The sequence below is a fragment of the Eublepharis macularius genome, chromosome 18, assembly GCF_028583425.1.
Source record: "Eublepharis macularius isolate TG4126 chromosome 18, MPM_Emac_v1.0, whole genome shotgun sequence".
NCBI lineage: Eukaryota > Metazoa > Chordata > Lepidosauria > Squamata > Eublepharidae > Eublepharis > Eublepharis macularius.
In genome coordinates this window covers 8,521,145-8,537,697 of record NC_072807.1, presented here as the reverse complement: position 1 = coordinate 8,537,697, position 16,553 = coordinate 8,521,145, and the positions used below count along the sequence as shown (strand labels likewise).

General features: G+C 46.2%; 1 protein-coding gene across 4 annotated transcripts in view; it reads right to left on the bottom strand.

Annotated features, from left to right (window-relative positions):
- The window catches only part of TRPC4 (transient receptor potential cation channel subfamily C member 4), a 103,103-nt gene that overhangs the window by 45,309 nt on the left and 41,241 nt on the right, over positions 1 to 16,553 (bottom strand). For all 4 annotated transcript variants that reach the window (XM_055002611.1, XM_055002612.1, XM_055002613.1 and 1 more), the window contains one exon: positions 3,567 to 3,903. In XM_055002611.1, coding sequence (XP_054858586.1) covers positions 3,567 to 3,903 — 337 coding nt within the window. The remainder of the gene's footprint in view (positions 1 to 3,566; positions 3,904 to 16,553) is intronic.

The following is a 16,553-nucleotide window of genomic DNA, read 5'->3' as shown; positions in this document are numbered from 1 at the left end:
TATGTGCTTCTCCCTACCCCCAATGACTGGCCAGAGGCAGAGGTGAGAGCAGAGACTGCAGGTGAGTGCGTGGGATCTCCCACCCCAGGTCAGTGGCTGGCAACTCTACTGGTACTTAGTGCTAGGTGAGTGCCACCACCAAAAGAGCCCTGCATATCAACAAAAAAGTGGCCATAGTGTCCCCAAACCATACCTTAGATTTATGTACATTGATCCATGTTCTCAAATATATAATTTCTATATAATTTCTATTTATATATAATATTTTTTTAGTATCAGGACTGCTTATCTGTGTTCACTTGCTCCCTTGAATCCTATCCCCCAACTGCCAAGTTCTACTCAGAGAAGCTGCCCACAAGATTTTGTTGCATGAAAATAACTTGCATGCACCAAGACAATGCTCGTTGTTGACATCTCTGACAGTTTTGGATAAGTTCCTCAGAACATGGAAATAAAAAAAGGCCTGAAATGTTGGGACTCAGCAGATTGGGTGGGGAGGGGGTTCAGATTTGGCCCTTACTGCAAAGTCTTTATGAAAATCAATTCATCCCTTACACCAACCACTTGAGAAGTTACACACCTGCCTCGGTGCCCTAACATGAGGCAGGCACAGCCTTAAAATGGAAGACTCTGGTCATTTTCACACGTCTTTACTCTCATGCAAAATTGTGCAAAACTCATGGAATGACAGTGTCTTCATGGTGTAATTTCTGACGTCACCCCATCATGATTCTGTTTCATGGCGCGATGTCACACCATGAAGACGCCATTGTTCTGTGAGTTTTGCATGATTTTGTGCGAGGGTAAAGATGTGTGAAAACGGCCTTCGTTTGCTCAGTTGAGCTGCTTACTCCCTGCTTCCCACTTCCCACTCAACATCTCCCCCACTGCCTTCTCCATCTGTAGGTTCCAGACGCTGGGGATGATACTGAACAGGGAGCTGGAATCCAGTGGGGCAAAATGCAGGAATTCTGAGCTGGAAAATGCGCTCCCCCCCCCCCCGGGCAGGGCCATGCCTTTGCACTGATTTTTTTAATTATTAACCTCAAGCAGGCTGTCTGGAGAGGTGGCAAGTACATTTTCTAAATAAATAAATACTTACTCTTGTTTAACAATTGCTAAGAATCATGTAGGAAAACAGAGTAAAGGGATTTTCAAAGAGGATTAAGGATTTAAATGTACTGTATGCCACTTAATTTCAATCTTGCCATTTTTGTGCTCACATCTTTTTAGAAATAAAGATCTGGAATGGATTTTAGGTTGCAGTAGAAAAGAGCAAGAGTCCAGTAGCACCTTTAAGACTAACAAAATTTGTGGCAGGGTAAACTGTAAATGAATCTAATCACTCTGTCTCAGTGATTTTACTGTGGCATGAGCTTTCGGGAACTGCAGCTCACTTCTTCTGTGACTCACAAAAGCTCACACCCTACCACAAATTTTGTTAGTCTTAAAGGTGCTACTAGACTCTTGCTCTTTTCTACTGCTACAGATGAACTAACAGGGTTACCCTAAATTTTCACTTTCTGGAAAAATATAAAACCCAGGAATATACTTGTAAGGTTCTATGGTAACTGTCACAGAAAAATGGTTCTAAATTCTCCCTAAGAGCTGGGCTTGACAATAAAATAATCAGCTATATACATTTCTGTAGTTCTTTCTCCAAGGACAACTAGTACTGCTACGAGTCACTGGGAAAACAGTAAGGGAGGGGGGATTCCAATGTAGATAGTTTTAGAGGAAAGACAAACAATTCATCTTAAAATGCAATTTACTTCTGGCAGTAAAGCAGGATGTGTGAAAACGGCCTTCGTTTGCTCAGTTGAGCTGCTTACTCCCTGCTTTCCACTTCCCACTTAACATCTCCCCCACTGTCTTCTCCATATATATTTTCCCCTTTGGGGAGATGACCTTCCTATTAGATCTTGTTACAGGTTCTTCCCCTATAGATTGCTTTAAAGACCTGTTTTATGAGTAAGAATTTGCCTGGATGGAGAGCATAGGTACTTTTTTAAAAAATTAAACATCTTATTAAAAATCTAACCCTGACCTGGATAGCCCAGGAGAGCCTGATTTGGTCAGATCTCAGAAGCTAAGCAGGGTCAGCCTTGGTTAGTAATTGGATGGGAGACCTCCAAGGAAGACCAGGGCTGCAGAGGCAGGCAATGGCACACCACCGCTGTTACTCTCTTGCCATGAATACCCCACTAGGGGTCACTGTAAGTCAGCTTTGACTTGAGGGCACTCTCCGCCACCATTAAAAATCTAAATCTTTCAGCTACCTGCTATTTATCTATACAGTTCAGGAGAAACCTGAAATTTGGCAAATGCTAATAAGATCTCAGAAGCTAAGTGGGGTTGGTTCCAGTCAGAACTTGGATGGGAGACCACCAGGGAAGACGGGGGTTGCTCTGCAGGGGAAGGCAACGGCAAACCACCTCTGCTCCTTACTTGCCTTGAAAATCCCTTGGTGGGATCACCATCAGTCAATTGTATCTTGATGGCACGTACATACATATATAATAATCCAAAAGAAATCCCATTTGTCTGTGATTGCCAGTGGAGGCTAGGGTTGCCAGCTCCAAGATGGGAAATTCCTGGAAATTTGGGGGGGGGGGGTAGAGTCTGAAGAGGGCGGGGTTTGGGGAGCGGAGGGACCTCAGCAGGGTATAATGCCGCAGAGTCCACCTCCAAATCAGCCGTTTCCTACAGGGGAACTGACCTCTGTAGCCTGCAGACCAGCTGTGGTTCTGCCAGATCTCCAGCCACCAGGGAGTTTCTATCCAGGAAGTGCAACTAAGTACAAGTTTATTGAAAAACAAGAGCTGTAGGGTTGCTTGTGACCAAATAGTATCGGCAAAATAATACAGAACTATCTTATAACAAATTCCAAATACAGTCTATTATCATTTCATAAGGTGCAGTAAATAAAGCCAGTTAAAGAACTCACAAAGTGCTAAAGTGTAATAAATAGTCATTAAAGATAGCAGCATGCCCCGTCAGATTCCTATACACATGAACCGATAAACACAAATAAATATAAATTCAATCAGCCATCCATAAATATTCCATAAATACTCCTTGCCACATGACACACAGTATTTCGCTTACTGTGTAATGTGACAAGAGTTTAGCACTTTGTGAGTTCTTTAACTGGCTTTACTTGCTGCACTTTATGAACTTATAATAGACTCCATTTTGAATTTGTTATAAGATAGTTCTATATTATTTTGCCAATACTATTTGGTCACAGGTGTCCTAAAAGAGTCTATGGCTCTTGTTTTTCATTAACCTCCTGGAAGTTGGCAACCCTTGTGGATGCTGATATTAACCAGTTTTAGGACATCTGCTGTAACATAATACAGTATTTGCCAGAAATGGTCAAGGGGAAAAAAACCTGCTTTCCTTATTCCAATTGTAAAGATAACCATTATTTGAACTATTTCATCAAGTCTGATTTATACTGTTGATGCATTCCAGCGCTTCACTTTTAAGGGCTGGATTTATGCTAGACAATTATTCCTGAACCACAGAGAATCTGGCTGTATTTTCTTTACTAATACATTTACCCAGGACCCACGGTAATATCATCCACTCGACAATGGTTGGTGGAGGCCCCTGCATGTTCAGGTCTGATCTGTCAATGTGCTGAGAGGCGAGCAGCAAAAGGAACAAGAAAGTCAAGTAGGATGCTGTGTGGCAGATGAATTTGATGAAAGGCTTCCTGATGAACAGCCCCAGGGGGCTCTTGGGAGCTATCAAGTAGCAGACGGAGAAGACGGGGAAGAGGAACCCAATGATGACGCAAGTCAACATCTTCACAGCCCAATGGCGCCTCCTCCAGCCAGGGAACTCATCATACCAGCGAGAGGCAAGGAGCTGCTGGCAGTTTGGCTGGGCAACAAACTAAAGTAAAAGAAAAAGAACAGTCACATCTCGTCCACCAAGCACACCATCATCTGTTGCTTACATTGTCTCACACATCGTGAAGAAGGAAATTCAGCAGGTGATGCTTAGCATCCTCCTGTATGAAAAGCTGAAATATCCTTCAGTGCAAGGTGAAATGTGCCCCCCCTCCACTCCCTAGTAAAAACATAAATATCTGGCTCTCCTTTGCATCTGATGAGTCTCTCTCTACATGAGACAAATTACAGACGGACGCTCAGGTGAAGGGAGATGCAATGTTTGCCAGGAAGCAGAGTTTTAAAAGACAGATCAGAAGGCTTTGTTAATTTCACCTCTCTAGAGCCCACAGGGATCACTCCTCAGAGGGTTTGTTAATTTCCTCTTCGCCTTCCTGAATGGGAGATGACATTGACAGAGCCTTCAGAGAGGTGAAGATGAAATAAACAAACCCTCTGAGGAGCGATCTTTGCAGGCTCTAGAGAGGTGAAACTGACAGCGCCTTCTGATTCGACTTTTTAACTACCCTTCCCAGATAACATTACGTCTCCCTTCACTTGAGTGTCCTTGGGTAATTTGCCTCGTGTGGAGAAACTCTGAGTGATGGGGGTGGGGGACCACATCTGAAGGAATTCCCTCTCCTACACAACTCTTGAAGATACTGCAGCCCCTTCTCAAAGTCTAAGCTAGTGTCATGAAACCACAAAAGGTGCCATTCAATGTTACCAGATGCTCAGCACTGGATCCAGGCTGGCAAATCACACATTAGAATCTCCTGTGTTGCGTAAGCACCTTTAGAGTACATTGGATCCAAACCCAATGTGGCTTAACTCAGGCTCACAGCTTCGAAACTTCATGCACCGATTTCATGAACAGACTTTCTGGGACGCACTTTCCTCAAATGGCATCATGGTGCCCCCAGGTAACTGGTACAGCAGATGAGCAAACTGCGCTGTCAATGAGCAATGCATTAGTTAGTTTTGAATTAAGATCTTGGGAGCCTCCAAGTTGTAACTCCTGCTCTGCCATGCAAACTTCCTGGATAATCTTGGGCCAGTCACAGTCTCTTAGCCTACATCACAGGGTTATTGGGAGAATGGAATGGAGGAGTGGAGAATGCTGTGTCGTCTAGCAGACAAAGCACACAGTGAGCCGCTTGTGATCAGGGCAGCAGGCAGAGATGCGGCTGCCATCATCACAGTGCCCATCTTGTCCTACATTCCAGTGATAGATATGCAGGTAACCTCTGGGGTGAACAAACATCACAACTGCACAGTCACCTTCAGCCCAAGGCATGCAAAGACATTACCTTCATATATGTGGAAACCTTGTTTTTCACTTAAGAAAGGCAAGAACTGTTTGGCACTAGAGTCATCAACCCTGGCATGGGAAATACCTGGAAATTTGGAGGTGGTGCCTGTATGGGGGGGGATTTAGGTATTTCACCTAGAATCTGTGGTATACCATAAAGTTTGCCTTCTGAAGCTGCCATTTCTTCCAGGAGAACTGATCTCTATAGCCTGAAGATCAGTTGTAATTCCAGGAAAACGTCAAGCCCTCCCTGGAGGTTGGCAACGATACTTGGTACATATTTCTTGATACATATTTCTGGATGTCATAGATGTGTTTCTGTCACTGACAGAAGCCCCAAAAGTATTCCTGAGAATACTGCGGTGTTGTTTGATCAGCCTGAAGCTATGAACCAATGGACTGTGCAAAGTCAGTGAGGCAAGGCGGCCCATAAGCCCGGGAGAATATTCCACCAACATAAGCAGTTCTGACACAGTGTGCAATGTGTGCTGTCTGTTGGGGAGGTCAAGTATGGGGAGAGGCACTCCAAGAGATCCTGTCCCCTAGTCCCGCAGGCTAGAACTGGGAAAGGAAATGTCTCTCTCTGTGGAAGCCAAAAGGGACAACTCTTGGCCAAGCTGAGGAAAGGTGCTAAGGCCTGACACACTGGAACTATTTAGGAAGTAGGCAAATGTGTAAGCACGCAAGCCAACACCATAGAAACATAGAGCTGGAAGGGACCCCAAGGGTCATCTAGTCCAACCTCTGCTCAATGCATGAAATTCACAGCTATCTTCCCCCACCACTCCCACCAGTGACCCCTGCTCCATGCCCAGAGGAAGGCAAAAAAAGGCCAAGATCTGGCTTGGAGGAAAATTCCTTCCTGACCCCAAAGCAGTGACCAGCATTACTCTAGGAATGTAAGAAGGGGTCACGGGGCTCATCCCTTCCTGCCCTCCCTCTTCTGATCTGTGTGCATTCCTGTGGAGACACAGAATCATCACTGCCGTCAGGCAGCCATCTATCCTCTTCTTAAATACCTCCCCAGAATGAGAGTCCACCACCTCGCAAGAGAGGTCTGTTCCACTGAGGAGCCGCTCTGTCAGGAAATGCTTCCTAATGTTTAGCCCAAAACTCTTTCGCTTTAATTTTAACCCATTGTTTCTGGTCCAACCTGCTCGGACAACAGAAGATAACTCCACTCCATCCTCTGTGACTGCCCTTCAAACACTTGAAGAGGGCTATCATATCACCTCTCAGTCTCTTCCTCTCCATGCCAAAAATACCCAGCTCCCTCAACATTTCCTTTTAGACTTGATCTCCAGTCCTCCTCCCTAGGTGGGCTGCAACATCTCCAGGGAAGGCCAAATTGCACTTGCCACACTTGCCACTGTGGTGTGGTGGCTAGAGAGTTGGGCTAGGAACTGGGATAACCAGACTGAAATCCCCACCCTGCTGTGAGAGTTTGCTGGATGACTTTGGTCTGGTCACTCTTTCTCAGCCTAACCTACCGCACAGGATTGTTGTGAGGGTAAAATGGAAGAGGAGAAGAAAGATGTTGGAAGTTGCTTTGACTCTCCACTGCGGAGAAAAGTGGGGTGTAAAATAAATAAATATATTTGAAGAGGAACTGAGTACATCACTGCTCAAGAGCATCATCTTGAGAGCCAGCTTGGCATAGTGGAAAAGAGTGGCAGGACTCTAATCCGGAGAGCCAGGTTTGATTCCCCATTTCTCTGCTTGAAGCCAGCTGGGTAACCTTATATCAGTCACAACTCTCTCAGAGCTCTCTCAGCTCCACCTACCTCACAGGGTGATTGTCATGAGAGCCAGTTTGGTGTAGTGATTATGAGCGCGGGACTCTAATCTGGAGAGCCAGGTTTCATTCCTCACTCCTCCACTTGAAGCCAGCTGGGTGACCTTGTGCTAGTCACAGCTCTCTGGAGCTCTCAGCCTCACCCACCTCAGAGGGTGTTTTGTTGTGGGGATAATAATGACATACTTTCTAAACCGCTCTGAGTGGGCATTAAGTTGTCCTGAAGGGCAGTATATAAATAGAATGTTATTATTATTATCCTACTATATGAAAGAGTAAGCGTGTTTCAGACAACTCACTTCATACCCTGGTGTGTCACCAGAGGGCGCTGCCACGGAGGGAAGTCCACTGTCCCTCAAGGAGCATGCTGTGGCAGGAAGCCCAGGCTGGGATCAGGAGAGGAGCAGGCAGCAATGCCCATCCCCTGCCTTCACCCAGCTGGGATCAGGAGTGGAGCAGGCAGCGATGCCCATCCTCCACCTTCACGCAGCTGGGATCAGGAGTGGAGCAATTGGCAATGCTCATCCCCCACCTTCATTCAGCTGTGATTAGGAGGGGAGCAGACAGCAATGCCCATCCCCTGCCTTCACCCAGCTGGGATCAGGAGTGGAGCAATCGGCAATGCCCATCCACCACCTTCACTCAGCTGGGAACAGGAGGAGAGCAGGTGGCAATGCCCGCCCCCTGCCATCACTCAGTTAGGATCAGGAGCACAGCAGGTGGCAATACCTGCACCTCCTTCACCCAGCTGGGATCAGGAGTGGAGCAAGTAGCAATGCCCGCTCCTCCCTTCACCCAGATGGGATAAGGGGCGGAGCAGGCAGCAATGCCATGCCCTCTTCACCCCTCTGGGATCAGGTGCGGAGCAGGTGGTAATGCCTGCCCTCACTTCACCTAGCAGATTAAGAGCAGAGCAGGTGGCAATGTCCGCCCCTGCTGTCACCCAGCCAAGATCAGGTGCAGAGCAGGCAGCAATGCCCATCCGCTTCACCCTGCAGGAATCAGGTGCAGAGCAGGAGGCAATGCCCATCCCCTGCCTTCACCCAGCTGGGATCAGGAGCGGAGCAGGTAGCAATGCCCATCCCCCACTTTCATTCAGCTGGGAACAGGAGGAGAGCAGGTGGCAATGCTCGCCCCCCACCAGCAATGCCCACTCCCCCTTCACCTGCATGGGATCAGGCACGGAGCAGGTGGCAATGCCCACCACCCTTTCACATGGCCAGGATCAGGCATGGAGCAGGTGGCAATCCCCCCCCCCGCCTTCACCAGCCAGGATCAGGAGCAGAGCAGGTGGCAATACCCACCCCTTGCCTTCACCCAGCTGGGATCAGGAGCAGAGAAGGTGGCGATGCTCACCCCCTGCCATCACCCAGTTGGGATCAGGAGCACACCAGTTGGCAGTGCCTGCTCCACCCTTAACCCAGCTGGGATCAGGAGCGGAGAAGGTGACAATGGCTGCCACCCACCTTTACCCAGCTGGAATCAGGTGTGGAGCAGGAGGCAATGCCTGCTCCCACTTAACTTGGCTGGGATCAGGAGCAGAGCAGGTGGCAATGCGCACCCCTCCTTCACCCAGCCAGGATCAGGAGTGGAGCAGGCAGCAATGCTGCCCCCTGCTTTCACCTGGCTGGGATCAGGCATGGAGCAGGCAACAATGCCCACCCACCTTCACCTAGCAAGAATCAGGCATGGAGCAGGAGGCAATGACCACCCCCTCTTTACCCGGCCGTGATCAGGAGCAGAGCAGGTGGCAATGCCCTCTCCCCGCCTTCAGCAGCTGGGCTCATGAGTGGAACATGAATCAATGCCCACCCTGGCATGGAGCAGGATTTAATGCCCTCCCACCCTTCATCCTACCAGTATCAGGTGCGTAGCAGATGGCAATGCCCACCTGATGCCTTCACCTGGCAAGGATCAGGAGCAGAGGAAGTGGCAATGACTGCCCCCACCTTCACTCAGCTGGGATCAGGCATGGAGCAGGAGGCAATGCCCCCTCCTCCTTCACCCAGCTGAGATCAGTCATGGAGGGAATGGCTGCCTGCCCACCCTCCCCTTTCTAGAGCCCGTTGTATTTTTTTCCCACAACGGGCTTTGTTGCTAGTTATTATAATAATAACATACTTTGTAAACCCCTCTGAGTGGGCATTAAGGTGTCCTGAAGCGAGGTATATAAATTGAATGTTGCTGTTGTTGTTGATATCCCCCTACAGCTTGGGTGGGAGGACTCAGTCACAGGCTAAAGTAACCTCTTATTCTCTTTGACCCCCCCCCCTGAATTGCTGAAGAGCTAATAGGGGGATTTCTTTAAAAGTAGAATGTACCTGAAAAGAAGCTCTCATTGTATTAATTGGAAATTATTATGCTACACAATAAAAATAACCTTAGAAAGAGTGTCCCCGTTAGGACACTACTTCCTCTGGCTGCATCACGGTCTGCAGTTCTGCTCTTTGCTTTCATAAAGAACACTTTCATTTGAATACCAACAGCACCGTTCTATATGTCACAAAATGAAATACGCTGTAAATAGAACAATGACCCAGGCTTTCAACTGAGGGTTTACATACATATCAGACGCATGACCTCAACCATATTGACATCCCATCACACAGCATCAATCTGCAAATGTAACGTGCAAGTTTACAGCTGGGATTTAGGACGCTTGGTGCTAGTGTCAGGAGTCTCAGGACATCAATTAATGTAACACATTTTTTTACAGGTGCTTGATATAGATGCAGTGAGAGACCACAGGGTTCGCGCCTGGGGATGGATTGGGTTCTTGCATTACTTTTCCTTCCCCTAGAACACAGCTCCATATTTAAACAATTTTACAGTCAACTATTGTTTATTATATTTGAAACACAAATCCCACCTGAACAGGATTAAAACAGCATTTGACATTTTGGTTCGTAAGAAAAGAAAAAAAAAACACGTAGCTCATGGTTTGCTGTGGAGATGTTTAAATATTGAATGGGGGGCACACGTGAGCCTGCGAAACCATTCGGGTTCACAAACCATTCCCAAATTGTTATATCTGACTCATGTCAGAGTCCGACAGTATTTAATATTTTTTTCTATTGAACCATTGTCATGTATGTTTATGTATGTTAAACTGGCATCATATGTTTTCCTATGTTACTGAGAATGTACAAATACCTTTTAAAATTGTATATCTTTTAAAATTGTGTATCCCTTTTATATTTGCTATTGAATTTTGTTTGGACTTTACAATTTCCATTTCAAATATCCTCTTGAGATAGTCAGGGTTTCTAAACAAAAAGTTAAAAACTGAGAACTCATTAGCTTCAAAGCAGGAGTCAATTTCTGGTGCAGCCCTTCATCTCATGAAATGTTTAGGTGTGATCACAAGTTTGTGTTATCACAAACCCCACAACCAGAATTTGGTCAAATATCTGGGCTTAAACCACCCTGCCAGCCGAGCTCCGTACAGACTTTGAGTTAGAGCCAAATTAGATATTATGGCAGTCATGGATCTGACCCATGGCCACTGCTGCCATTTTAGAGAAGAATCTGGCCATTTAAAAAGGGCACAGGATTGGGTTGCCAACCTCCAGGTGGTAGCTGGAGATCTCCCAGAATTACAGCTGATTTCCAAGTGACAGAGATCAGTTCCTCTGGAGAAAATGGCTGTTTTGGAGGAGGGATATATAGGGTCAGTATACCCCATTGGGCTTTCTCCACTCCCCAAATCCTGCCCTCACCAGGCTTCACTTCGAAATCTTCAGGGATTTCCTGATCCTGAACTGGCAGTGCTACCACAGAGGCTCAATCGTGATTAGGCCCATGGTGAAAGACCCTTCGGCTGGCTCTTTCCTGAGCGTCTCCTGCTTTTTTTCCAAGGGGAGGAGGGGAGGAGGAGGGAGGGGGACTGAGCCAGAGGCAGGAGAGAGGGAGGCAGGCAGGGAGGAAGGAGTCGTGACCAATCCATGCCGGAGCCCTCCTTGTCTGCCTGGCTTCTGGTTCAGTTGGGCTAATTTGCAATGGTGCCTCATGCTTCAACTTAGTTTGGGTGGAATTCTCTATTTTGACATGATTCTCTGGTTTGATGCTGGTCCCTTTAATTCACTTTGGCTCTGGGAGGATTCCATCATTCCTTTGCTTCAGTTTGGTTCTGTTGGACTTCCTCTTGCATTTGGGAGTGTGCCTTTGGGCGTGTGCCTTTCCTCTTGCCATTTGGGAATGTGCCTTTTTGCACAGGTGATTTTTGCCACTTTTGGCCCCATACCTCTTTAGGTTTTCGTCCGAATTCCAGGTGCTGAACTCCCCCTTCAGATATGAATGTGGCATTTCAAGGGCTCTCTTCAGAGTTATCTGCCTGTGCTTTTTCTGTGCGGGGAGAAAAGTGGGAAGAGAACCCTTGAAACGCTGCATTGAAATCTGAAGGGGGAGTTCAGCACCTGGAATTCAGAAGAAAACCCGAAAAGGTTTTCTCAAAAATGCCAAACATTGCCAGTGCAAAAAAGGCCTAATATTCCATAACCATACATGTAAAGAGTGATATGACTTTGATAGTTTATGTGGAAATAATAACTCAAATTGCCCCTCCCCCCACCCTCGCCGCCATTCTGTTACTATTAAGTATGTTCTAAATTGCCAAGCAGGAAAGAGATGAGAAGCAGTTGAGACCAAGACTGGAAAATAAAGAGGCAGGGGGGCACATTATAATAGGGGGGGGGGAGGTGAAATGAGGCAGATTATGAAAGGAAGAGAACAAAATGAAATAGGAGGAGAAAGGTGTAGAAAAGAGGGAGAGGAATTAAGGAGAGAAGGAAAGGCTTTTGTGGCTGGAGGCAAAGGCTTTGCTCCATGCAGCAGCCTGGCGGTTACCATAGCAGCCACCAACTATACTAAATGGTTTTGTCTTGCTCCAATGCTGGCTGGGTCGATGGGTTTAGCAGCATGTCCCTGGTAGGTGGTTGTTGTGGATTTTCCAGGCTGTATAGCCGTGGTCTTGGCATTGTAGTTTCTGATGTTTCGCCAGCAGCTGTGGCTGGCATCTTCAGAGGTGTAGCACCAAAAGACAGAGATATCTCAGTGTCACAGTGTGGAAAAGATGTTGGCAGGTCATTTATATCTACTCAGGAAGGTGGGGTTGGGCAGAGTCATCCTGTAAGAGTTTCCCAGGGTGTGGAATGCTAATGGAGGGAGGCTTCACTGTATCCTGAGGAGGTTCTTTTGCATATGGATTGGTGCTTGATATGCTAATCTTCTCTGCAGGGCTATTGTAGGGTATAGAGTATTTTGTTAGCCTGGTGTTTTCCACCAGTTTTTACTCAGCCCAACCCCACCTTCCTGAGGAGATATAAATTACCTGCCAGCATCTTTTCCACACTGTGACACTGAGAGATATCAGTCTTTTGGTGTTACACCTCTGAAGATGCCAGTCACAGCTGCTGGCGAAATGTCAGGAACTACAATGCCAAGACCACGGCTATACAGCCCGGAAAATCCACAACAACCATTGTTCTCTGGCTGTGAAAGCCTTTGACAATATATCCCTGGTAGGTGTTTGCCTCAGCCTTGTTTCAGTGAAGCTTACAGAAAGGTGTGGCCAGCAGATAATCAGAGCTGCTCCTACTTATTCTGCTTTGCCTTCCCTAGTGGCTGCAGTACAGAACTGCAGAGAGCCAGTTTGGTGTAGTGGTTAAGAGCAGCGGGACTCTAAACTGGAGAGCCAGGTTTGATTCCCCACTCCTCCACTTGAAGCCAGCTGGGTGACCTTGGGTCAGTCACAGCTTCTAGGAGCTCTCTCAGCCCCACCCACCTCACTGGGTGATTATCGTTGTGGAGATAATAATGACATACTTTGTAAACTGCTCTGAGTGGGCATTAAATTGCCCTGAAGGGCGGTATATAAATTGAATGTTGTTGTTGTTGTTAACTGCATTAACAGTAAAATGAATGGAAATCCATTCAGTGAATGAAGCATGACTCCGAATTCACAGACCTTTAAATTGACATGAGCCCCCTGAATTTTGCGCCCCGAGTCACTCCCTCAGCAGCTCTGCATATCACACCCACTCTGCAGACACTACTCCACTGGTTACCAATTAGTCGCTGGGTTCAATTCCTTTCCTTTCTTTATTACCTCTCAAAACGTATAACAAACATATCCACAATTTAAAACAACCTACAACAGTACATGAATACAGAATCACTACAACAGAATCATCATAAATCATCATCTTAATGGGATATAAGAGCAGAAATAATATATAATATATAAAGTACACGTAATATAAATATAAATATGCGGGGTTCAATTCATGGTTCTGGTTATAGGGTTGCCAGCTTCAGGTTGGGAAATTCCTGGAGATTTTGGGAGGTGGTGACTGGAGGGGGTGGGATTTGGGGAGGGGAGGGACCTCAGACAGGTATAATGCCATAGAATCCAGCTCCAAAGCAGACATTTTTTCCAGGGGAGCTGATCTCTATGGCCTGGAGATCAGTTGTAATTCCAGGAGATCTCCAGCCTGGAGGTTGGCAACCCTATGCAAGAGTGCAAGAAGGTTTAATTGTATATGGCCAAAGGCCATCACAATACAAAGTTAAAAACAGTAAAAATAGAAATCTATCTTATGAGCATAAAATACAGTTATTAAAATAATAAAAAATACAATTAAAATGGGACCTTAATAAATACCAGATAGTTATGAGAAAAGTTAGGTTTCTGAGGAAACAATCTTGGCCCTAATCTTTTTTGCAGCTAAGGCAAACAGGGATACTCTGCTAGTGACAAAAGAATCCGTATCAGATAACAAAAAAACTAATTTGTCAATATCAGAGGTAAAGTTACGCCCCACTAACAAGTTAGCAAGAAATTTAGCTCTAACCTCTGCATACATGGGACAAAATGAGGTGTAATGTAGAAGATCCTCAGGAACTGAGGCACCGCATATGCAGAGACGGAGAGCCATTGGGGTTTGATGGTATCTTCCTGTAAGTAAAGCTGTAGGCATCGTTTGAAGCACAGGGAGGTAAATGATTTTCTGAGATTTTGGGATGTGATATTCACTAAATAAGGAGATCTAACATGATCTCTTTTGATCAGTTTAAACCAGGGGGAAGATTTGGACTGGGAAATTGTAAGACTGTCCAAAAGAGCATCACATCTGTAGACCCAATTTCGTAAGTTGGGGGCATTATTTAAGACCCCCAACAAATCATCTGGAATGGTATAATGAACAAGAATGTTATTGTAGCAGGCTGCCCAGGGTGAGTCACTGTGTGTCATCAGCTGCAAGCATTGCTTGCTGAAAGTGTTGGTAATAACAGTATTGCCCTTGCTCCAGAATTTAAGTATGGCCAAATGAACCCTAGCTCTAACTGAAGGCAGACCAAGTTCTGCCCTCATTAGGGCTGCAGGGGTCCCCCTGGGTAGGGCAAGCAATCGCCTAATGAAAAGATTTTGAATCGATTCCAGACGGGTTATGATATGTTCTTTCCAACCCCAGACCTCTATACCATAAAGGAGGTGGGGGATTGCCTTACATAGATACAGTTTTATTGCAGGGTCTACAAGAGATCCACCCTTGGTATAATAAAATCTCAGAATTGCCCCTATTATTTTTGAAGTGGAGGATTTAACAATATCCAGATGTATATTCCAACTTAGGGTCTCGCTAAAGGTCACTCCCAAATACTTATAGGAGCGGCACTGTTCAATGGGAATTCCATGAATACTCCAGGTGGTCCTTCGGGGCCGCCTTCTAAACACCGTGACCTTGGTCTTGTCATAATTTATTTTGAGGGCCTCCTCTTTGCAGTATTCACCTAGTTGGTGCAGTAACCTTTTTAGTCCAGCTTGGGTAAGGGAGAGCAGGACCATGTCACCAGCATATAAAAGAATCGAAATTTTCTGATGACCAAATGAGGGGGCAACAAACTTGGGACCTGATAACCTGTGCACTATACCATTTATGTACAGGTTAAAAAGCATGGGAGCAAGTACACATCCCTGCTTAACCCCTCTAAGAATTGGAATTTCATCTGTTAAACTGCCTGAAGTACCCGCCCTGATTTTGGCAAAGGTGTCTGAGTGTAATTCCTGAAGAAGAAACAGCAAGCATTTATCTATATTTGTGCTAGCTAGCTTCTTCCAGAGACAATTTCTATCTATAGAATCAAATGCAGCAGAAAGATCTACAAATGCTACAAAAAGGGCTTTAGTGGGTCCATTTATGCCTGATAGGGCTAACTGATAAAGATTTTGACAGTGCTCAACTGTACTTTGGCCCTTTCTAAAGCCAAACTCAAAAACAAACGGTAGGGTTCCAGAACCAACCAGACATCAACCAGAGGCATAAGCCTCAGAACCCAAGAAACCACTACACGGTGTTAAATTACATACAACTCTATTAGGTGCAGTCAAAAATATGTGTACAATGAATTGCAGTGAATCCAATAAATATATATCAAAACAATCTCATCAGTCGTCCATTTGTTCTGTCACAGTACAAAGTCCAATCCTGGTAGGCAAACCTTCAGTGAATACCAAGTTCATATCCGAACTCCAATAATTTCACAGTCTGAATTGTGGCCCGAATGTTCAACCAGAAGACTGGCCAATCTCCTGGATTGGCCAGTTTTCTGGTTGGATTCACTGCAATTTATTGTACACATATTTATTGGATTCACTGCAATTCATTGTACACATATTTTTGACTGCACCTAATAGAGTTGTATGTAATTTAACACCGTGTAGTGGTTTCTTGGGTCCTTTCTAAAGCCAGCCTGATTGGGGTGGATTACATGAAGGGTTGCCAGTTCTGGGTTGGGAAATTCCTGGAGATTTGGGGCATGGAGCCTGGAAAGGAGAGGCTGGGGAGGGAATGGGCCTCAGCAGGGTATAATACCATAGAATGCACCTTGCAAAGCAGCTGTTTTCTCCAGGGGAACTATGGCCTGGAAATCAATTGTAGTTGTGGGAGAAAGGGATCCTATGCCCCGCTTTCATCCTCCGCCCCCCACTTCCACTTACCTGGCCGGTGGGGGAGGAAGGCATGGGAACGGACCTCCCGAGCATGCTCTCGGGGCAGCGCAGCAACATCACTGACATCGTTGCACTGCCCTGGGAGCACTCCTGAGCTGCGCTGTGGGCTGATTGGAGCTCCAAACGGGCCAAATTGGGCTCGTTTGAGGCCCAAATCAGCCCGCTGTGAAGTGGGCGTGCCCTCCTGAGCCTGCGGAGTGAAATTATTGTGCAGCCGTGGGACTGCTCGTGTAAAAAATAAAGGAGGGAAGGAGGAGATAAGAGCCAGGTCTCCCACCCTCCCACTTTCAGGGTAAGGGGGCCTGGCGAGCCTACCGGGAGTTCTCTAGCCCCCACCTGGAGGCTGGCAACTCTATTAGCAGGCAGAAAGTCCCGGATTCTAGCCCTAGCATCTCCAGTTAAAAAGACCTTCTTAAGATCCTGGACAGCAACTGCCAGTCAGTATTGGCAAGACTGACCTTGATGGACCAATGGCCTGATCCAGCACAAAGCAGCTTCATATGTTCGCATATGTAAATAAACTAAAATAAATAGAAC